The sequence below is a fragment of the Ictidomys tridecemlineatus genome, chromosome 5 (assembly GCF_052094955.1).
Source record: "Ictidomys tridecemlineatus isolate mIctTri1 chromosome 5, mIctTri1.hap1, whole genome shotgun sequence".
Lineage (NCBI taxonomy): Eukaryota > Metazoa > Chordata > Mammalia > Rodentia > Sciuridae > Ictidomys > Ictidomys tridecemlineatus.
In genome coordinates this window covers 164,692,103-164,716,800 of record NC_135481.1, presented here as the reverse complement: position 1 = coordinate 164,716,800, position 24,698 = coordinate 164,692,103, and the positions used below count along the sequence as shown (strand labels likewise).

At 38.8% G+C, this 24,698-nt stretch overlaps 1 protein-coding gene across 4 annotated transcripts in view; it reads left to right on the top strand.

The window, feature by feature from the left end:
- The window catches only part of Btbd3 (BTB domain containing 3), a 41,485-nt gene extending 31,021 nt beyond the window's left edge, over positions 1-10,464 (top strand). For 2 of the 4 annotated variants that reach the window (XM_005320474.5, XM_005320472.5), the window contains exons 2-5: positions 2,151-2,424; positions 2,916-3,006; positions 3,565-3,683; positions 6,488-10,464. In XM_005320474.5, the coding sequence (XP_005320531.1) occupies positions 2,282-2,424; positions 2,916-3,006; positions 3,565-3,683; positions 6,488-7,520 (1,386 nt within the window). In that variant the 5' untranslated portion in view covers positions 2,151-2,281 and the 3' untranslated portion in view covers positions 7,521-10,464. Of the gene's footprint in view, positions 1-1,593; positions 2,425-2,915; positions 3,007-3,564; positions 3,684-6,487 lie in introns of those variants that run through there. The other 2 variants (XM_040276418.2, XM_078051409.1) reach the window with 2 other exon arrangements.
- Positions 10,465-24,698: the final 14,234 nt, after the last annotated feature.

Genomic DNA, 24,698 nt, shown 5'->3' with positions numbered 1-24,698 from the left:
CCAGGGTGGGGCCTTGCTGAGGAGGGATATGATCCAAGTTCAGTAGCAGTGGAGAATTGAAATCCTTTAGTTTTTAACCATATTCTGAGTAGATACCTGAATTGGAGCCTACTTGTTTCTTCATGCCTTTTTCCAGGTGCTTTTTTAAACTCCTTGTTCATTAAAATGCATTTGAAGGTCATTTGTATGTATAGATGTATGATATATTAGCCCTGTGATTGATAATACAATAATTGCAATAAATTAGCAGCACTCAGGGTCCATATAAAATTGGGATGGGTAACCTTATGCTAAAGATTGTGGCTCTCTTTACACAGTTGTATTCTGCAGTGTCTTTGAAATAGTTTTTAGAATAATAATAATGACAGAAAGGAGGATATTGTTTGGTTTAATTTAGTATTCTGGGAGTTTAAAAAATTGTTGGAATTATCTTTATTAGATTACTAATTATAATATTAACACTAATAGTTCTCGTATGCTAAGCTCTCATTTTGTTAGTCATTACTTACATAAAATGCAACAATCAGGGCTGTGGTTGAGGAGGGTACATTAGATTGTGGGGGGCAGCAAGTGGCTGACGTGCTTCCCACAAAGAGAATAATCCAAATAGATAGGGGTGAGATTAAATATCTTCATTAGTCCCTCTTTACAAATAAATATGCATATGAAGACTCTACAGCAGGTGTTTCTGGTTTTGTTTTTTACTAGAAATTGTTGGAGGATTCATATTTTTGAAAACCATACAGTAGTTTATATTCTGATCCAAAGCAGAGAGAACCTGTTTGCATTTTAACTAGGTAGCATCAGACATTTATCATCTTAAATAGCCTTACTATTGGCTCTGTGTTAGAAATTGTAGATTATATTCTTTAAAATTATAACAAGATTAAATGTGAAAATAACAGTTAAGTTGGAATTTTGAGATCCAGAACAGAGCACCATCTGACATATTTTTAGTGAATTACAGCCTTTAAACACTGATTACCAGATTTATCTCATTTGAATGTTATTTTTATATCTAGAATTTGTCTTAGGCTTCAGTGCAGCTCAGCCTACTGGTATAATCTTATCTTAATTAATAATGTTTTGTGACCTGGGAGTCCTGTTAAAGACCATTAGACAGGAGCTAGAGAACACTGGAAGGTAAAATGAACACATGGCCTTAGTTCTCTTCTTTTATACTGGAATATAACTTGCATTTAAAGACACTGAAAAATGAAAAGGAAAAACAACCTCCTTCCTCTTTCAGATGTAATAAATATGTTTAATATGGTTTTGCTATTGTTAATCCTTTTAAACTTACAGACTATAGAGGATTTTGTCTAAAATATTTGAAACTAAATGCTGCTGTAAAAAATATTTTTACTAGAAATCTAGAAATAGCTGTCTGTCCTATGCTTTGTTAATTTGATCTGCTTGTTTAGCTGAAAAAATAAAAATGTATATTCTAACTAAAGAGAAATTTGTGGGCATAAACTCCTTTCTTCCTATGTTCAAATATATTTCATACATTGTTTATCTTATTTAAATATACAGTAGACAGAGAATACAACTGCTGTTCCTTTAATATCAGAACTATGCACGTTACAATAGGTGTCACTGTTTTGCTTGGTCCAATCATGATTGGTGACTTCAGCTATTGGCTCCGAGCACTGGCTGTCTGACTCCATCTGCAGGGCTGTAATACCTACTCTCCTCCGATCCATTCACCACACAACTTCAGCTGGCTGAACAGACTCACTCGGCTCCAGCACATCTTGCTAACCTAATTCAGAAAACAAGTGCTACAGCTCTGTGCCTGTCGTCTTCGCTCAGTGTAGCATTTTCAGGTGATCTAGGAAACGGTTGTTTTTATGAGCAAGTAAGAGAAACAGGAATCATGATGGGGATGTATTTAACAGACCCAGTACTGGATAAAACTTAAAGCCAGTTTCTATTCAACATAGTGAAAAGGTCACCTTGCCTGGCTGAGAAAAGCAGCAAAATATCAGCTTGTTGGTTTCTGTTAACATCTTGGCTCCGGCCAGCCTGTTTTCCTTGATGTTTGAACCAGTTTGGGATATCTAGCTGTAAAGAGAAACATACTGTACTCATGGTAGATGACAAGGAAAAGAACATGAAATGTCTCACCTTCTTCTTGATGCTTCCAGAGACGGTAAAGAACAGGTCCAAGAAAAGCTCAAAGAAAGCAAATAACAGCAGCGGCACTAGCAGTAGCAGCAGCAAGTTGCCCCCAGTTTGTTATGAAATAATTACCTTGAAGACTAAAAAAAAGAAGAAGATGGCTGCTGATATATTTCCCCGGAAAAAACCAGCCAACTCCAGCAGCACCACTGTCCAGCAGTACCACCAGCAGAATCTCAGCAACAACAACCTGATCCCGGCCCCCAACTGGCAGGGTCTCTATCCCACCATTAGAGAAAGGTAAGTACTGAGCCAGCACATGTACTTTAAAAGTTTTCCTGTGTTGAAGTTTGTGCTTTTGAACAACCTGTAATGTATTTTAACACAAATCTGTGTTTCCTCTTTTCCCAGAAGCTTTATTGGTAATGGAAAACTGCCTTGTATCTTTTCCAAAACAGTACAGCTGTTTTCCTCTTAGACAAAAATGTTTTTGCAAGCTGTAATATTTAAGTGACATGGTTATATTCTATAGGCCATGAAAAATAGAAACCTTTAATTTGTCCTTAGCCTTGTGAAAAGTTTGTATAACTTAAAAAAAAAACTTTTGCGACTTCCTGTGTGTTTGCAATAACTACAAACACAATTGTTTAGATTCAATCTTTATTTTTTAAATTTTGCTATGAAGTTACTAAACTGTTGCTTAGCTTGTGAGTCTTTTATGGGTTTTTATGTTGGAGAAAGGGATTAAGAATGCTGGCTGCTGTGAATTAATGAATTGCCTCTGTTTATAGAAATGCGGTGATGTTCAATAATGATTTGATGGCAGATGTACATTTTGTGGTTGGGCCACCAGGTGGGACTCAGCGGTTGCCAGGACACAAAGTAAGCAACAGCTGCATTACCGGTTTTGTCCTGAGATTTACAAAAAGGGACCCTCTCAGTCAGCCTGGAACTTGGTGTGGGCAGCTTGCCGATGGCAGGCAGTGCATGTTTCCCCCAGTTACAGAGAAAGCATACCCTATCCAAAGGGCTTTGACCACGCTGAATTTTTTCATTGTTTCCTACTATACTGCTTTATATCTCTCACAGAAACATACCCTCTTAACTCTCCAGCCCTGGGAAGTTGTTGTGACAGGTTAGGAAAGTCATGTATTGACCCCTTTCCTAGAAATAGTGAGATAAGCTTTTATTGTATTTATGTTGCAATGAGGGGACCCCTGCGTTAATCTCTGAAAGCTTTGAAATAATTAGCATAGAAGCTATGTTGTATGAACATCTTATATTTCCCTGCCAAATACCCTGTATCTTGTTTTTTTCAAAGGAACAGGTTTAGGTACTCTATGCCCACTAAACCTGATTGCTTAGAGTTGTTTTTCTGGATTGATTTGCTGAAAACACTTTCAATTTAGTGCATGAAATAAGATTTCCCTTTCTCCACAGTATGTCTTAGCTGTTGGGAGCTCTGTGTTCCATGCGATGTTTTACGGAGAACTTGCCGAGGACAAAGATGAAATCCGTATACCAGATGTCGAACCTGCTGCTTTTCTCGCCATGCTGAAGTAAGCATTATTTCTATGTTTGGAAAGAGTTTGTTTATGCTATATTTGTACCCTGCTGGCTTCAAAGTTAAATGTAAGTTCTGCATAACAAAAAAAGGAGACTCTGATGAAGAAAGGGGGTGCTGCTTATCCTGTACATGTTTTTGGAGAAAACTGCTGTTCATCTTTAATTGGAAAGCATGTGGAATGATGCAAGCATTTATCCACACCTTGGCACAGGATGTGGGGGCAAGTGGCATGTATAGCAATTTGGTTCTTAATGGCTTGTAATTAAAGAAAAATAACTTTCAGGTGTAGGCGTTGTTTAATAGCACATGTTCTATCTGAAATCAGTATGTGTGAAGAAGTCTTCAAAGAAATACATTTTTATTTCACAATTCCAGAAATTATATACCTTATTTAAACACTACAATTTGGAAGACTTCTACGTTTTCTGAGTTGTTATCTTCTAACAGCAAATGTAGAATTCGCTGTCTGTTGACTTAGTCCGATCTTTTTGCACAAATACGGTACACTTACTCTTCTATAAAATTGGACACTTTCTCCAGAATAAGAAGCATTTGCATTTGATATTAGAGGAGAAATTTTTGGAAGTTATAAATCGTTTTCTATGATTTCATGTAGATGTATACAGAAAAACTTCAATTGGTAATCTAGAAATACAAAAGTATATGTAATATTAATTTACATTAGCTTTATATCTAGTGGGTCTTTTGTAGCTTCCAGTATATGTCAAGCAGATACACGAATCATCTTCTGCACTGTGTACCAGTGCTAGACAATGTGTGATAATCTACCCTGTTATTAAAATTTAGTGTTATTCTAAATATTATTTATATGCTTTCTCTTAATCTGCATTCATTTCTAGGACACTAAAGATTGAGTTCAAGGTCATCTGCTGCTCTAGGGATTTCATTTCACTGAAATAAATAAAATTATTGTTCAAAAAAATCATTCAGTGGGTCAACAAGTTGGACAATGTTCCCATTAATGGTTAAAATGTTGCTATGTATTATTACTGCCTGCTGAAAAATTATAGTTCTAGAGCTTAAACGTATTTTTTATTCATATTAAAATTCTGAAATCTAATTGCTGTTGACTAGGACTTTCACAGTGGAATATAGGGAAATGAAAGGCAAGTAAGCATGTGAAGCACCAAAACCTAAACTAATCCACCAATTTTAATCTTTGTGGTCTTTTAGAGAAATACGTGCAGAAATCAGTTTTACCTCTAAGGGTCCTCTCACCCACCCTCCATCAGAGGAAGTCAACTCAGTGTCTTTGACAGTATTTTCTCTTGCAGAGCAGGATGCAGCAATACTTCAGCATTTTGGGCTTCACTACAGCCAAGTAGTTTGTTGAGTTGTTCTAGACATATGCATAATTAGGAAGCAGCAAGATGGCCAAGAGCTTCATCTCACCTAACTCATTTGATTCAGCATTGGTCAAGTGTCTTTTCTCATAGTTGTATACCTAGACCATGTATTAATACAGCTTTTTAAAGTTGTACACACAGTCCACATAAAGTGGTAGGAGTCAGAGATGCTGTAAGATGCCTCTGGCTGCCATGCCATAGTTGTGATACTGATGACCAGGTTTCCTTCCTTGTACATTGTGGGTGAGAAGCCAGTATTCCAGGAGAAGAGATTGTCAAGGGGATGACTGTGCCCTTGACAATTACAGGGTAAGAGTTACAAACCTACTCACCATGTTCCAGGATCCTTCCCAAAGTCCTGGCTCTTGGTCAAAGCAGAACTGAGCTGCAAGTGTATTGTCAAATGGCATCTGGCTTAGACTATCAGAGAGGAGAAGGGCTTCCTAGGAGCAAAAGGGCAGGTTTCATTTGTGATCCTGGACATTTTTCTTTTTGCATACTTGAATTTCTCTACTTTTTCACAGAAGGTATTGCTGATTTTTTGAGTTACGTGTCTTTTACTAAGATGAAATAAAATAAATACAGGAAGACTTCAGATAAAGTACCTAGCACTTTAGCTAGAAAAAGTTAAAGGTAAATGTTATTATTTCTATTTTTTTATGTTAACCATAACCATCTACCAGAAGCAGATAATTTCTACTTTCACATTCTATTTTGAAAAACTATCACTATCCTCTAAAATACCACAAAGTGTGGTTTATTGACATAGAAACTCTACATTTAGGTTTTCCCATTTTGTCTTTTAATTAATACATATGGAAAAAAATGTATTCTTTAATTCTGAAGGTGAAAAGAATATATGTGGGAGGAATTTAGAAGTTTTGAATTAAACAAATGAACTGGCACAGAGCCTGCTGTGTTCTAAGTAACCTGGAGGGTAGAATTGAAGTCCATATTTGATTATTTGTGAACTTGGATCTATTTGAAAAATATTTAGTATCAGTTTTTTTTTTTTTCTTTAGGAGAAATCCAAAAGCATCAAGATAGGGTTAATGCTGAAATTATAGTAGTAAAGGCATTTTGTTTTTATCTAATTATAACATATGTAATACAATTTTGCTATTTTTTCTGATGTCAAGTTTGAATAGTTACAGTATCTTCTATTTTTGTTGAGAAGACACTATATATAGCATGTGAAACTTAGGCCAGAATGGTAATACTAAGTTAATGCCTTTCATGATACAAACTTACTACTGAGCTGAGATAGTAATAACTTATAAATATATTCAGATATTTCTTTAAGCATGTTTATAATAAGTGTCACATAAGATGATGTTCTTAGAACAAATGTGAAAATAGTTGCTTCTCTACTTGCTGAGCATGCTCATTTTGTGAAAATTCCATTTATATATTGTATGTTTTTTTTCAGATATATCTATTGTGATGAAATTGACTTGGCTGCTGACACAGTGTTGGCTACACTGTATGCTGCCAAAAAGTACATTGTCCCTCACCTTGCCAGAGCCTGTGTTAATTTCCTGGAGACAAGCCTGAGCGCCAAGAATGCCTGTGTGCTCCTCTCTCAGAGCTGTCTGTTCGAGGAGCCTGATCTGACCCAGCGTTGCTGGGAGGTAATCGATGCCCAGGCTGAGTTAGCTCTCAAGTCTGAGGGATTCTGTGATATCGACTTCCAGACACTAGAAAGTATCCTCCGCAGGGAAACTCTGAATGCCAAAGAAATCGTGGTTTTTGAGGCAGCTCTCAACTGGGCTGAAGTAGAATGCCAGCGACAAGATCTAGCCTTGAGCATTGAAAATAAACGTAAGGTCCTAGGAAAGGCACTGTACTTGATCCGCATACCCACAATGGCCCTTGATGACTTTGCAAATGGTGCTGCCCAGTCCGGAGTATTAACTCTCAATGAGACCAATGACATCTTCCTCTGGTACACTGCGGCCAAAAAGCCAGAGTTGCAGTTTGTGAGTAAAGCCCGCAAGGGCCTTGTCCCCCAGCGCTGTCACCGTTTCCAGTCTTGTGCCTATAGGAGCAACCAGTGGCGCTATCGGGGTCGCTGTGACAGCATCCAGTTTGCTGTTGATAAAAGAGTATTTATTGCAGGCTTTGGGCTGTATGGCTCCAGCTGTGGTTCTGCAGAATACAGTGCCAAGATTGAACTCAAGCGGCAGGGTGTTGTCCTGGGGCAGAACTTGAGCAAGTACTTCTCAGATGGATCCAGCAATACCTTCCCTGTGTGGTTTGAGTATCCTGTGCAGATCGAGCCGGACACCTTCTACACAGCCAGTGTGATACTGGATGGCAATGAACTCAGCTACTTTGGACAAGAAGGCATGACGGAAGTTCAGTGTGGCAAAGTGACTGTCCAGTTTCAATGCTCCTCAGATAGCACAAATGGCACTGGGGTACAGGGAGGGCAGATCCCTGAACTTATATTCTATGCTTAAAGCTTCACTTCCCCAAGCAGTGTGAGCTCGGGTGCACATCTGGCCCCTCCTTGCTTGATGCTTAGCTCATCTGCAGATATGTGATCAGTGCAGGTAATTTGTTATGAATGAAGCGGTAGGCAGTTTCTAATTTCTTTTACCCTTTTTAATTATGTACAGGCTAAAATGCAGCATTCCGCTTTTAACTATATGCTTAAAAGAGCCAAGTTCTTACTAAGGCTTTGTGGTTTTCAGAGTTGCGTCTATACACCTGGGGAGATTATGCTCTCTGAGATGCCCCACCGACCTCCCAGTTTCATGTCTCTAAAGAAAATTTTGGATCACCTCAAATTTCCTTTTGGATTTTATTTGATGAATGGAAATAGTCTAAAATAATAACAATCAAGAGTTATTTTTAAACAAAGCCCACCCCCCAAAAAAACCAGATAAACCTCAGTGTATAATTTTGAGAGAAATTTTACTTTATAATAAGTAATAATTTAGAATGTAGAAAGTATTCATGTTTGGCTCTTACATTTTTTTCTTTTAAAGTTGTTGCTTCTTGCTTTGCTTTTTTAATCCTAAACCAATAAGATTATTATACATTAACTCAAAATGGCAGTGTAAAATAAGAAACTAAGGAATTAAGTCTTGTTTTATAGGCAAAGGAGACTTATATTCTTTTAAGAAGACAAGGTAACACAATATGAACACTTCTTTTGGAAGTAATGAAATTATAAAAGTTTATTGTCAATAGAAAAAAAATTGCAGGCCTGCTAATTTACAGTAAAAGTTTTAAAAGAGAACCTAAAAAATCCCATACTGCAAATAGTTTAATTGATAATGTGTTTGAAAAAGGTACTCTTTTCTTGCCACATAGCTTTGGGTCCCTATCATTTGCTTGTTTTTATAAATCGTACTGTATAGAATTCCTGATCCCTTTTCCCCCATTTAAAAGAGGACCAAACATTTCTTTAGAGGAATGGAGTAACAACTGATTTTGTAGCACTACATTGTTAATGTCATAAAATACTTTTATTTGTTGTTGGTTTTTTTTAATCTGAAATATACTTTATCTAATCTTTGACCATATGCTATTTTATTTGTTGATTATAGTTCTGTTCTCATTCTGGACTGCTAGAATCTGGCCTCTGGCCACCTTAAAGTGCCAATATATGCCTGCAGGGTTTTCAAAAATTGGTTGGAGTAACAGAGTTTGTTGTCCCTGAATTCACTGCATCAGCAGCACATCTGGCTCTCTTATTTGTCTATGGCTAATGTAAGCAAAGGAGGAAAAGCTCATTAAAAAATTCTCCTTCAGTGATGGCTTTTGTTGGTTTGGTACCTGTGACCCTAGCAGTGCCCAGTGTGATCACTGCCAGTTGAAGAATCCATGTGTTTTTGGGCAGCTTTTCTGCTCAGTGTGATCCTGAGATGGCTTCTCCGCCACCTAGAGTGTGGTCCCTTGGCCGCCTCCTTCTCCTGCTCTGCAAGCCTGAAACTGGCTTGTCTGGGGCCAGGAGTTAGTCCTGGGGTGTGTGTGTGCTTGTGAGCCCATGTGCCCATGCGCATGCAAGTGCGATTGCCGACTCAGGAATTCCCTCCTCCCTGCCTGGTTAGTGAGAGGTGGGACACAATGGTCCCCCTGCTGTCCCCAGCCAGGCCCAATGAGTGACTGCCCTTGCTTATTCACTGTGCTTCTGGGCTGCTTTTTTTCTCTGTAGATGTGGGCCTGTCGCCTTTGGCGAGTGTCCCTGATGGAGGAGAACACTGGATTATGGGAACTGTTTTAATCACTTTTGCCATTTACCTACGTCTGTTAGCATAGCTGACTGAAAGTTGTTACTGGTGATTATAGATGAATACTGCCAGAACAGCTTTCTAGAATTATCTAACAGTTATTTCTTATTATGGACATGACAGGTTGTAGTTTTGGCAAAACATTAATGAAATAAAGATAAATTTTCACTTAAAAATACTTGTGCAAAAGATTCTATTCTAAAATTATGGTTAAACATTTCAGTAACTCATAACTATCATGCAAAATGGTAAAACTGGTTAGAAGGCACTTGACGTGAAGCCAGAGGAGAAGAAATGTTACTCGGCACTAATTTCATAGTTGAGAGGGTGAGTGTGATGGACTGCCTGAGAGTGGGGTCATTCCTTCACTGCTCTGTCAGCACTCCTGTTACGTGAGTTGCCCTCTGCACAGCTAGGCTGCCGAAAGCCACATGAAATCCTGTAAGCTGGGTATAGAAGAACTTAATTTTCTGTCAATTAAGAGAAGAAAAATAAAAAGGAAAAAAAAAAAAACCAAAACACTTTCACCATCTGATTGGCCTGTGGATAAAATTTGAAAATTGTATTTAGAATAAAAAATTATATATTTTAGACCAAGTCTCCTTTCTGCATTTCAACAAAATGGAATGAAAGCTAATGTGCTTGCTTTGTTTTCTTTGGTAATTTTGAATTTTGTAGCTTTTAAAATTAGAAACCATTGTTCTGACAAGACAGGCAACTCTAGTGTATAAACACAACTTTATTAAACAGAGTACGCTGTAGATGCTTTTCCCAATGTATCTGGCAGTCTTTGTCATTGTTCATACTGGGGATAAAGGGTAACTAGGCTAGCAGTTCTAATGTAACATTCTTTAAGCATATCTTAAAATAGTATTTAAGTAAATGGTCTAATTTCTACATAATTATTGCACTGAACTGTCTTTTTTGTTTTTTTTTTTAAGGTGTTTAATAAGCTCAGCTAACTCAAGACACTGTAGCAACTTATGCATCAGTGCTTGACTTTAGCAGCTTACAACATTATTTATGAAGGAAAAATATATAAATATGAAGTACCTCATGTTGAATGTTATTGTACTGTATTTTTAATGTAACAGTGCAGATCTTGTTAGACACATGAATGTGTATACTCATGTTAAATGCAAATAAAATAAAACTGGTTCATAAATTTGTTTTCTTAGCATTTTGTCACTTCCTTGAAATAGTAAAAGTTTCATTCTGGCACTTTTTGGTGCCACTATATTTTACAGAAATTATTTTGTAGGAGCATTTATTTGCTAAGTATTCAGATATCTTTGATCCCTAAGGAAGTAAAAATTTTGAGGCAAAAGCATAGGAGAACAATGGATATGTTAATCAATTGCATTGTTCAAAGCCTGACTGTTAAGTTAATGAGAGGGAGTGAATGGATGCATTTATATTCCTGTTATGGAATTTGTGGTTGGCTTGCATTCTGAAGCTATAGTTGATCAAATGTCTGGATCTCCCTGTACTAACCAGGGTATTGTACTCGATGGCATCTGGCTTCCGATGTGATCCAGTGCTGCTGCTTCTCTCAGTGTGAAATAGCTTAAGTCTAGGAATTAAAAAAAAAAAAAAAAGATAAAGTGACATACAAGAAATTTGAATATAGTTATATACTCAATTAGTTTTTCATTCTGTTCACACACACACACACACACACACACACACACACACACACACAACACACCCATATTCATTCGTAATTGTCTACATACACATTGTTTTTCTCTGCCACTTTCTGATGCTTTTCTGATAGAATTTATTGTGAAATCCCTATATAGTTAACCACTTCATCTTCTTGGGTTTCAATTTCTACAGCATACACTTACTCAAAAGATTTTTTGGAATTATTCCAAAGAAGAAAGGAATTCCCCATTCTCATCAGCTTAATCACAATTACAACCTGAATTGCAAAGATCTTTAATCCAGAAAAGTCTTAGCCATTATCTTTTTTCTGTTGCTGTTTAAACTTAATCCATATGTTTGTTTTTATTATCCCAAGACAGTTGGGAATGATCCTCCTCCATTGTTGGGGCTCAAGATCAACAAGTCAGCTGAAATTATACTTTCTTCCCAGTTGACTGTTTGACTTGTCTGGGAAAATCAGGAACTTAACACTTGGGAGAAAACAGAGAAGGTGGAAAGTATTTCTGAGGAACTAAATGGTATAGAATTTAGGAGCCAAAGCAAGCAGGTGGTCCTGAAAAATCTGTCAGAGCAAGGTTTTGAGTCCTTTGAGGTGCTTCCATAGAAGATGGGCATGCTTTTTGAGTTTCTAATTTGTACATTTCAACATTCTTTTCAGAGTCCTTTATGTTTATTGATGAACTACTTCCCTTGCTCTACAAGTCTTTTGTAGTCAAGAAACAGTAATACTGGACAATTTTTTTAAAAGTTGAGTTTACTCTTTAGTTACTTATTTCTGTTGTTCATGATTTCCATAATTAATGTTAGCACTGTCGAAGTTTCTCAACCAAGATGTTGCTAGGTAGGCAAGATGGAAATAACTGTGAAGAGATGAATCTCTGAAGAGATGAATCAACTACCATTGATTATATGTCAAGTTATGTAAGATACCAACAGCTACAAATTAGTCTTTAAAGAATGGGTACATTTTCCCAGCATGGGTATCTCCCCTTGGTAGCCTTTTCTAAACTTCTTTGGGGAGTGGAATGTGATGTGCAGGATATAATTCCTATTTATGCAGGCTCTGAATGCCTTATAATGATTTTTTTTTCTATTTGCCTGCCTTTCTCTCAGATTATCTATATCTATCTCTATCTCTATCTCCCCCTCCCCCCAAAGCCTTATGCATAGGAGGCAAGGCAAGCACTGGACCAACTGAGCTATATCCCCAGTCCTTTCTATTTGCCGTTCTACTTGAATGTCCAGTGGACATATTTTTACTAGTAGATGCTAATCTATACTCTGTCATCTAAAGTCTCTAACCTCAAGATGGTTAAAAACAGTTTGCTCTTTGCTTTGTCAAATCTTTACTTTTAAACAGGTCTGTATATAGGACATAGCTACATAGTTAAAAGTCAGCAGTTAAATGTGTGTTATATATTTCTCTGCAAGCTGCTGGTAGTGACCAGAGCAGGTATGTTAAAAGTTACCATTAGGATGATGTTGTTTTCCACTTGATGTGACAACAGTCCAGAATATTGCTTCAAAAATTAAGATATACTTTTTATTACTTTGGTTGGACAGTTTTATATTTAAGAGTTTATCTCGTTTACATCATTTGTTTTATCAGTTGTTTTAAAGGAGTGAAATCGTATTTAGAAAAGTGATTTTTTTTAAAGTCACATCAGTGGCCTTATTAATTTTAACATGAAGGTCTGGAATATATCTGAGCAACATGTAGCATGAACACTGATGAGAGGAACTAAAAAGGTCTGAGATAATATTTTGATACATAGCATTCTTGGGGTTTTCCAATTTTCATTTTCCTTCTTAAACTACTATGTGCAAAAAGTAGTATATAGAAAGATATTGATTATTTAAGGTAGCTCACATAATCTTTTAAAACTTGAAGCAGAGGGCACCACCTTCTGCTATACTGTAGAATAGATGAAAATGTACTTTAGAGACATTCTGTGCATACTACGGAATTCTTGTTTTTGTGTTTGTCTTGAACAGCTCTAACTTCACTTTATTTTAGTATCCCTTATTATAATGTTGGCCCAATACACTGATCCTTAACCAGTTCAAAATTAAAAATTGTCATAGATCTCAACTCTTAAAGGCAAATTCCAATTCTAAGAATATGTGTAGGTGCTAGTGGACCAAAGAATATTTATAGTGTTTCCTGCATAATTTAGCTTCGAAGAAGAGAAAGATTTAATGAATCATTTAGAGGATTAACTCACCATCCATTCATTCATTGATCTTTTATTGATCCTTTTCCTCATCCCAGACAGTCAAAGGTGCTGACCAGGGAGTCAGAAACCAATAAGATGTGGCAGTGTGTGTGATGGTGGCAAGTTCAGTGCATTGCTACTGTACTGATAGCACACAGAAGAATCAAAAGACCAGACCCCAACCTAGAAATTCTAGTTTGTTAGGTCTTCAGTGGGGTCTGAGAAGTTGCTCCCTGTGATGTTACTATGAAGTTCACATGGAGTATCTCTGAGCTGAAGAGTTTTTAGAGGAGGGATTTTGTAGGTACAAATCAGTAGTGATAAGGTGCAGGATAAGAATGCTTGTGTCTGTATACACATGATTGAGAAAGGGCAAGGAGGAAGAAGAAATGATGCGTGAGCTGGGCTTTGAAGGCTATCTTAGAAGTAGCTAGGTTAAGGTTGGTGATTCAAATTGTCATTGGAAGGGGGAGGAAATTCCAGGAGTGAAATAATCAGGGGAGAGAAAATGGTAGACAGCTAAATGTGGCTTGGTAAAATGTCCATGTGGAAGAAAGAAACCACCTATTGTGGCGGATTTGGAATAGGATAATGAACTGGCAAGAGTAGGAAGCAAGCACTTTTTGTATCAGACTTGACTCTTCAACATAAAGCAGTGACATTGAAGAGATTTGAGTTAGAGTAGACAACAGCTTTGTGTTTTAGAAACTGGTCTGCTCAGGAAGATTAGAATGGATCAGACCGGAGGCAGGGGAACAATTGGGGCTCTGAGTAAAGTAAATGAAGACTAAAGTAGGGTGGGGAATGGAGAGAAGGAAGAAGCTGAGGAGCAGAGGAGATCCCCCAGACTCCAGTAGAAAAGTGACTGATTGAAGTTGGCATGGAACCTCTTGTCTCGCATTTATTCTTATGGAGCAGGAAGAAAAAAACTCTCTCTCTCTCTCTCTCTCTCTCTTGATATTTTTTCTAGTAGATGTTTTATTTTTTAGGTGATGCTGAGGAGCCAACCCAGTTCCTCGCCTGTGCCAGGCAAGTGCTCTACCATCTGAGCAACAACCCCAGCCCAGATAAACATTTTTCCTATACCATCCTCTCTAGGTAGTTGATTTATAGATAACTCCTCTTGATTCGGTACTTACATTCCTTTTTATTTATTTTTTATTTTTATTTTTTGTATTAGGGAATGAATCTAAGAGTACTCTACCACTGAGCTAAACTTCCAGCCTTTTTTATGTTTTATCATGAGATAGGGTCTAACTAAGTTGCTTAGGGCCTCACTAAATTGCTAAGGCTATTCTTGAATTTGTGATCTTCCTACTTCAGCCTTCCAAGTCACTGGGATTATAAATGTGTGCCACTGTGCCCAACTGTCTTTATGTTCTTGTAGGTAAGAGGTAAAAAGATAATGGACATTGTGTAGCAGTTAACTCAGAACTTGGAGCAGGTCTAACACCTGGTTTGAAGCTTGGCTCCATCTGCATGGAAATTTTAGGGCAAGTTACTCAACTTCTGAGCCTCCGATCCCCCCAGAATGAAGGCCATGATAATAATGCCTTCCTCAGGGGGTTATTATGATAACTACTTAAATCAGTATTTCTATAGCAGTGTCTGGCAAGCCAAGTGCCATGAAGTGTTACAAGTGGAACAAAATATAAAAGGCCACAAACTAAATTCATGAGCTTTCCTTATATACACATTATGTGAACCAGTTTGCTTTTCCTTTATACACCCTTTAACAAATCATCAATGCAGACAATTAAAAAGTAATTTTGTTGCTGTTCTTTTAAATCACTATGGTCAATAGCTTCAGAGTATATGAAGCTACAAAGGATTTGTATTATTGAGGAATTCTCATACTTTAACCAAATTTCTAATAAGTATTTCAATTTTGTCATGTTAATGAGATACAGAAATAATTTATTCTGATGCAGATGGATTCTAGCGCATCAGACGCCTTCTCTGCTAGGGAATTGTCTAGGATTCCTCAGAAAATTTGTCTGCAAAAGCTGAACGCATGTATGCGTAACGAGTTTTTGAGACATTTTCCAAGAGGTATGCTTTTTGCAAGTTTTAAAAAAAAAATTCCCCTTTACTAGTTCTAGTGTTAAAATAACCCCTTTTTCCAAATATTTTGGTATTAAAATCAGTTTTAGCATTTGAAATTATTTATCATGTGTCAAAAGCAGGTTTGACCTTTATTATGAGTGAAGTGAATATTACAGGGAATATTTGAGTGGTTAATTGATTTTACTCAGGTAAACACAGGTGTGCCAGAAGCCTCCCAGTTCTTGGCACTTCTTTGACTTCCCCATGAGTAACCATCTCTCTGCAGACTACAAGGTCCTTGAGCCAGTGTTAGGATCTCATTTCCCAAAGGTGCTGGCTTCCCAAAGTCCATTTCTGGTTCTTTCTTTCAGGATCAGATTCTTACCTGTTTTGCAAAAGAAACCTGTAAGATCTTCACCTTCAGAGAGTCTCATTTAGGAGGTCCAGGGCAAAGCCTGGCGCCTTGATTTACGTGGATCTGGGATTCCCAGTGATTCACTGAAGGGTTAAGAGCCCCTTATGTAGACAGATCCTGAGACTTTTACTCACATGCACATGGACTTAAAACTTCAGGACCATGTTCCCTGCTAGGGACCCTGACATCACACACTCTCATTAATCAGCCCAGTGCTTAGACCCTGAACTCATGAACCCTGGAGCTGACCCCAAACAAAACCATCTACATTACTGATGAAATCCAGTTGTCCATGGGTAAATTGGCTCTAGGACCCCCATTGGATACTACTACAATCTGTGGATACTCAAGTCCCTTATATAAAATGGCATTTTTTGTAAGGTATTTACATTAAATCTCTGCATGCTTTAAATCATCTCTAGATTGTTATAATACCTCATACAATGAAAATGCTTCAAAAATAGTTGTCATATTGTATTGCTTGTAAAATAAGAAAAAAAAAGCCTGTGCATGTTCTTTGCAGTTGCAAATTTTTTGCATCCCAGATTGAGTATTTTCAATTTGAAGTATGTTGAAATCATGGATGTAAGCCAGGAGTATAGAAGACCCAGCTTCCGATTCCTTAACTTTTAATCCTGACCTCAGTTTGTTGATCTTGCTTCTGCTTGACAGTCTGCCTGGACCCCCAACCCTCCATTTATACCTCAGAAGCCCAGAGGTCTAGTCTGTGCAGGTCCCAACTATGATATGTTTGAACACATATCATGCTCCTGCTTAAGGTCACAGTCAATACTTTCCCATGTTTAGGTCCAGTTCTGAGTCCTGTGTGCCCAATCCACTTCCTTCAGATATATGTTTGCCTGCGCTACCCTCTCTTCCAGCATCCAAATGCAGGTGATATTCTTTTTTGCCTAGCCCTTGATCTAGCTAGCCCTCTGCAGCCTGGTCTGTAGCCCGGTTTCTTGTTCTTTTCCTCCTCACTGCTGATCTGATACCCAGAATGTCGCACATGAAATACATTTTCTCTGCTTCCTTTGTCAGCCTTCTGTTGCCTGGACAACACCTAACACACACACACAAAACCTCTGCGGCATACGGCAATGCATTTATGCTCCCACGGATTTTCTAGGCAGCTAGCTATGTGGGTCTTGACTGGGCTCATTCCCATGTGTGGGACTTGACTACCTTTTGCTGGGGCAACTTTGCTTTCATTATTTCTTATCCTCCAGCAATCTGGGCAAATTCTCATGGTGGAGGTGAAGGCACAAGAAAAGTCATATGCACCAAGAACAAACATGCACAATCTCTTAAGACTTGGGCTCAGAATTTGTATACCATCTTTTCCACTATATTTCATTGGCAAAGCAAGTCACAAGTCTGAGGAATTAGATTCTTCCTCTTTTCTGAGAAGGGTTACAAAGTCATAACCCAGCATTGTGGGTCCATAGAGGAGTAGCTTATCGATTTATGCATGCAGCCAGACAGTCTCCATGTTAATGGAGTTTTGGAGGAGCTTACCAGTCAAGAAGATGCTCCTTTTGAAATTGGACCTCAGACTCAATGCCACTTGAAATTACCCAAAGATAATCTATTCGTGCAAGAAGCATTACTGAACATAAAGATACTACTAAAGCTTTCATAGGGGAGTGAAGGAAGAATCTCTGTCGTACTCAGAGAACAAACTTCCCAAATATTTATTTGGCAAGTTTCCTCCCCATGTAGCTATTTTACTCTGCTAAGGAGAGTTCCCTCCCAGGCTCCAGCCCTCCAGGCAGAGCTTTTCATTAGACCATGTCTCATCCCCTAGCTCCAGCTTCTCAAACTGGAACCCTCATCTGGAGTTAGTGCATGCCTCATTAGATGTAGCATTTTTGTCTTGTCATTTATGACCTCACTTGTATTCTCATATATAGTTCTATTAGCCCCACTGTTAAATTTTACTCTGGAAACCACACCCTAGTAAAGCAAGAAAAGGTTGTGGGATGAATAGAAAGGAACATTTCTCCTCTGTTTCTTTATTCTTACTTACAGCATCACCCCCAGAAAACTTTCTTTAGATGATCCCTAACTTCATCCAGGTACAGGAAGATGGGAAGAGACTGATTGCTGGCTCTCAGAATTTGGGCAGGAAAGGAGGAGTTGCAGTTTACTATAACAGCCCAGCCACCCCTTAGGGCCAGAGAAGCTCCACAGAAAGGGTTGACTGTGAGTGGGAGAAAGATGATATGTCTTGAGCTCTGTAATGTTTTGAACAATCAATAAAAAAAAAAAAAACTAAAAAAAAAAAAAAAAAAAAAAAAAAAAAAAAGAATAGGGCCTCTGTTTAGCAAGAGGCTTCACATAACATAGTTCTTTCACTTGGAGTTTCTCTCTGATTTCTTCATCTCTTCGTAATTCTTTGACATGAGACCAGCCCATATTGTTTGAGCTGAGAAGTTCCAACTGCCAGTGACCTGGACACATCACCCACCCATACTCCAAAGGAAATTTTAGGAAAGACTTGATTAATTAATTAAAGACTGCAATATGTGACCATGTCACCAAGGAGTTCCTTAAACAGAACAGGTTTCTTTTTGTTCCCCCTCCCTGTCTTCCTTCCTTCCTTCCTTCCTTCCTTCCTTCCTTCCTTCCTTCCTTCCTTCCTTCGAGTCTCCCTGCGTTTCCCAAGCTGACCTTGAACTTGCCATCCTCTCACCCCAGTCCCCAGGTTCTGAGTAGCTAGGGTTATAAGGTGTATACCACTATGCCCAGTTTCCAGAACAGGTTTCTCATGAGGCCTTTCCAGTATTGGTTTGTCCTGGTGTCTTTTGTCACATTTCTAAGTCATTTTTTTTATAGTCTTGAGAGAAGTAACCCATTCAATCTATTCTTTCCTCTCTAAAAGCCCCTTCCTTGTTGGTGCCCCTGGAGGACAGCACTATGGCTGCTTTCTCCATGTCCTTTCTCTTCAGCACAGAAAGTTCCAATTGCCGAAGTCTCCCAGATCCTGCTGTATTCCTTACTCACTGTCGTATTTAGTTTGAGCTGTTATGTAAAAATACTATAAATTTGGTGGCTTATGAGCAACCATGATGCATTTCTCACTTTTCTGGAGGTTGGGAAATCCAAGATAAAGGCACTGACAGATTTAGTATCTGGAGAGGACTCACTCTCTGGTTCATAATTGGCAGCTTCTAGATGTGTTTTCACAGGGTGAAAGGGTGAAGGGTCTCTCTGGCTCTTTTATGAGAGCATTAATCCCAGTCAAGAGGGCCCTATTCTCACAATCTGATTACTTCCCTGAGGCCCCACCTCCAATGCCATCACACTGGAGATTAAGATTACATTAAATGAATTGGCATTAAGGACCCAAATATTAAGACCCAGACCACAGCACTCACCTAGGAATTGTACTTGATTACTCTTAGTAACTAGTCAGAACTTAGTTACTGGAAGAATTTACTGAATCCTTGCACTTTTTCTTCAAATTTGAGATTTATTTTACATCATAGATTTGTCACAAAACTAGAGAGCATTACTTACTTAGGCTGTTCCATTTGTTTAGACTGGCAACATTTTTAAAAATAAACAAATGCCAACATGGAACAATTGCAATGTATTTAAATATTTTCAGGCTCTTACCTATAATAAAGTCCTTGACCATAGATCTAGTTTAGGTTGTTGGTAACATTCAGTGTGACATGGTGGCTTCTCAGAGAATGGCTCCACAAAAAACTGGAGCTGCAGTTGAGCACCTCCCGGGCCAAACCTCTTCCCATCTACCACATGTTAAAGCTTCCCATCCCCTTTCCACCCTTCTCCCACAGCACTCAGGAGAAACATCTTGCCATCAACAGCAATACCCCAGGAAAGCATAACCAAGCAGAGGTAGCTACATTTATTTCTAATAGTTTATAATATACAGATTTAATAACTATGTAACTTTGGGTGTTTGGGTGGGGGTATCTGTGATGGGTTTTCTTTGTGATGTCTCATGCATGGGGACCGAGTTTAGAAGCTGGGTAGAAAATGAACTGAGCTCATTCCTATAGTTGCAAAGAAATACCCACTTTTCCAGGTACACAGTTAATAGAATGATAAAACTGAATCTTTTCTTCCATATATGCAAATAACCTTGGCCTCTGATTTAAGAAATATCCAGAAATGAACATGCATGTGACCTCACTAGAAACAAGGAAAGTATAGGCAAATTCAATCAGGGAAGAAGAGAAAATGAAAAGAAAGATATGAGAGAGAGAGAGAGTGTGTGTGTGTGTGTGTGTGTGTGTGTGAGAGAGAGAGAGAGAGAGAGAGAGAGAGAGCCAGCATGCCACACCATTTCCTCTGAGATGCAAAGCCTTTGGAAGGAGGATGAAGGAAAGGAGTTGGCTTCCTTTGGGTGGAGGGAGGGATGTGGCATAGTGACAAGCTGCCAGGGGTAGGGGAGGTGGTTCTGTTAGATCTCCCTGGCCTGTCTCCCAAACCCTATAAGGAGCCTTTGTGAGTTGACCAAGCCTTTTGCCAGAGTTCCATGAATGACCTTCTCAGGTCTTTTCCTTGGGGGCTTTTCAGTTTCTGGGCTTCCAAATAGTCCGGAGTGCAGGCCAGACCCTCAGTCATTCAGGGTTGAGGGATGAAGCAGAAAACAAGGACACTCCTGACGCCTCTCCACAGAGCTCTGTCTGAGCCCTTGCAGCCGCTGAAAAGATTATAGGCTTTCTTTACCTGAAAGAACCAGGCCTTGCCCTGGCAGGCTCAGACATCCCTGGAGGCCAGAAGACCTTATGGAACTTTCCTTACTACACATTTGTTCTCCCCACGGCTGGGTGAAATCAGTCTCATACAGGAAGCCAAAGGTCCTCTTGAATCTCCACACCCTTCCTTCCTTTTCTGTCCTTCTTGCCCTAATGGCTTCATTTCAGATTTAAATTCTGCTTGAACTTGAGCAGCCTATCCCATTTCCTGCCTGCCCCCTCCATCCGCATTCATTAGCAAACATTGAAGGTGATGAAGACTTTCTCTCTGGGAAAGACATTCACATGTCACAGCTAAAAGACCACACTTCGTGACAGGTGGGAAGAACAGGGTGGGACCAGGTTGGTGGAAGAGCTTATGGATACCATCTTGTCACAGTAATGGAGACCTGGGAAGGTCACTGTCACCAGACCCAGTTAAGTGGTTTTATTTTAGCAGACTAAATCAATAGAAGAGGCTAGTCCTTGGTTTTCGCAGTGTGACTGCCATTTACACAGGGACCTTGTAGTCTTCCAATGTCCCGCCACTATGCCCTGGTTAGAAAAACAAATTACTGTGTGCGGCCAGAATGCAATCTTCCATAGGTCATTATTGGAGTGGGTCTCTTGTCAATACCATGCCTGATTGGGAGCAGCTCTCAGAATCATTTAGTTTCTCTTGTCAGGGGAAGCTTTTGAACTGCTTCCTGCTGTCCTGTCGTTTTGTGCTAACTCCAAAAGGCTATGTTAAATTGATGTCACCTTTTCCATTTCTTCCCCCAAGCATTTTCCTTTCTGGCTAACAATGGAAACATTTGTGCAATAATGGGTGGAAAAGGGAGGCCAACATGAATGCTGTGAAAATCCATAACTAAGGATGAATGCCTTTATTTATCTGCAGATGTCCATCTGGGGAGCAAGTTTTCATCATTCTGGATGATTAAACAAACAAACAAACAAAAACCCCATGAATCTCATTCAGTAGCCACATAAAGAAAGTTAAGAAATAAAAGCAAAACCAACTAAGAAAAACCCGTCAGTGCCTTCAGTAAAGAGTAGGATTGTATTTGAGTCTATTGTAGAGTTATCACCAAACAGAACAAATGGAAGGAAATGATGATAATCATTGAATTGTACAACCTATATTTCTGTTTGGAAAGTTCCACAATAAAAAAAAAAAGAAAGTAGTTAAAATTGTGGCAGGTATAGGATCAAAGAGTTTTTGTATGGCATGTCGTTCCTGGGTAGAGATCATTTCCCCTGAAATTTAATTTGCAATTCTAGCAAAACCCACTGCAATAACTTTCAGCTGAAAACACATTTCAAAGTAAACCTGGCTTGTGTTAGACCCTCCTGTGGACAAAGGGGTCTCTGTGATCAGCCCAGCTCTACCAGCATGTAATATAGACTTGATTTTCATAAACATTCGACTTCTGAATTTTAAAACTTAAATTATGTATCCTCTCAAAATGCAGGGATTGATATTTATGCCTAGCTGTTTAAATGAGGGTTCCTAGTTCATAAAATTTCTAATTAAATAGGAAAGCATTCTAAATTCTTCCTCTTCGTTAATCATATCTGGAAAAGCCTGGAAGTTTAGATCATGATTTCATTAGGGCATTCTCACAGTTTCCCTGGTGGCAACATAATCTAATTTTAGCAAATTTTAATTGCAAGTGCAGTAAGGGTTTACGTGGATTGGAGTTGAGTCTCTGATATTCTGTCTTCTGGATATAGCAATACTGTCCCTTCCACTGCAGATTCTCCATCTAGCTATATCCAGCTCTGACAGTTATAGGACCCAGTATAATTTCACAAATGTCTACCTACAAATTATATATATCTAAATATTAAAAGTTATAAATTAGGCAAACTGCTATATTAAATCTGGCCTAGCATACTCATCAAACTAATCAACTGATAAGTAAAAATATATTCTGGCACCCTACTTTGATATATGTACATCTTTAAAGCAAACATGGAAGGCTAGGTTCAAGTTTTGAATTCTCAGCCTCTCAGATTTGTGTCAGGGAATTTGGTAGTTGAGGAGAGATGGCCCTGACATCCTCGTCCCCTTTCCACATCCTATCTGTTTTCTCCCCAGATTTTATCTAGAAACACAAGGAGTCTCTTTGCTCATGTGTGTCTCCTCAATCCATACATTTGAATTGGTCCATCCCAATCCAAAATTGAAGAAATGCCTTTAGGGCCTAGAACTTCACATGCTGGTGGCATAGCCTGTGGTTGTGAGGAAGGGCACTTGAGGCACTTGAGGCTATGAGGCTAGAGAATACAGTGCCCCAGATATTGCATTATGCAGAGGTTGAAGCATGGATTCTAGATGGCCATATTTCCTTGACTGACTGAAGGGCTCAGATTCTCTGTAGGAAAGAATTTTGTTACCTTTCCTTTATCAGACCCCTAAGTGGTGACATACCCCTGAGGGCTTGTTATGGAGGTTTGTACTCTTTCCTCTAATACTTTCTGCCTAATCAGGTTTCATAGTTTTATATCCCTCACTTGTTCATTCAACAAATACACATCTTTGCTTGTATTTTGAGGTGTGATTTTATGTATCAGCTTGACTCAGCTAAGGATGCCCAGATAGCTGATAAAGCATTATTTGGGGTGTGTCTTTGAGGGTGATCAGCATTGAATCAGTGTAATGGATAAAGAAGATCCATCTCATTAATGTAGGTGGACAACATTCATTCCACTGAGGTCCCTTAAAGGACAAAAATGCAGAGGCTGTACAAATTTTTACTCTCTCTTATTGAGCTGGGATATTCAGTTTCTCCTGTCCTTGAACATGACACCTCCTTGTTCTGAGACATTCAGACTGTGAGACTTATACCAGTACCCCCACCCCTGACTCTTAGGGTTCAGACTCAGACTAAATTATACCACCAGTTTTCTGGGTCTCTTGCTTGCAAATGGCATGACATGGGACGACTTGACCTCTGTAGTCACATTAGCCAATTCCCCAAATAAGTCTTTCTTTATGTATCTCTACATACACCACACAGGTATCCTATTGTTTTGTTTCTCCAAAGATCTGTAACTACTATGTCAGGCTATAGCAGTGGACAAAACAATGATCCCTGTGTCATAGAGCTTTCTTTCTAGTGAGGGAGCTGGATGATGATGATAAATAAGTTGTGACAGTTTTATGCATGATTCTAAATTCTTTGCTACTCCATCAAGTAGGAAGTTAGGGTTGATGTCCATTCCTTTGAACTTGGGTAGGTCCTGGTGCCCAGAGGATGGGATGCTGTGTGACTTCCCAAGCTAGGACGTGCAAGGACATGGCCTTGGTCACTGGAAATGCCTGGGCCTGGAACCCTAAGTGGGCATGAAATAGATGGACTACACATCCCAAGGTGGCTGTGCTGAAGAGGTGGCATGTTAGTGTTTTGGTTAGTCTTTCGACCTAGGGACAAGACAGCTGAGGGAAAAGCCACCTTGGATCCTCCTTCATGCTCCAGCCATTTGAGTCATCTCTCGCTGAAATTCCAGAGAATTCTCAGGTAACAGAGAATCAATCTCTGAACAGAATAAAATGATTATTATTCACTAAGTTTGGGGACAGGATGAATAATGAATCCTAAATTTATAGCCGTTCCATACCTGAGTTCCAAATTTGTATGCTTAGCTGTCTTTTCATAACTCCATTCAAATCTCTATATGGGCATCCCAAAGATTTCTTTCCAAAGTGAAAGTCTTGATTAGCACTCGCTAACTGAACAACAACAACAACAACAAAAAAAAAAACCAAACAAACACAAAACAACCTATGGATTATGGGTGTGGCTCAGTAGAGACCCTGGGTTCAATCCCCAGCACTGCAAAAACAAAAAGAAAACCAAAACAACATGCTCATCATCTCAATCTTGGTAAAAGACACAACTCCAATCAATTTTCTTAAGACAGAATCATTTTGGATTCTTTCCCCATAATTGCCTCTACCTAATCTATTAGCAAATCCTGCTGTTTTGACACTGAAAATATCTCTCTTATCTGTCCATTTCTCTGCAACTCCTCGGCCTTTATTCAAGCCCTCACCACCCTGGTCTCTTACCTGAAACAGCCTCCTAATGCTTTTGCCTGCAGTTAAACCTACCCCACACTAGTCTGCTTTGCACACAGCAGCAAGGGAGACCTTTTAAAAACATAAACCAGGATTTTTGGGTCAGAAGGGTGCAATGGGTGAACTCTTCATTGCTTCCCACTCCCTTCCCGAGTGGTCTAAACAAATCATAACAAAGTTTATATCTTAAAAGTGAAATACTGAAAAAGACAAATTTGGGATCAAATTCAGAATAAAAATTTCCAGGAAAAGGAA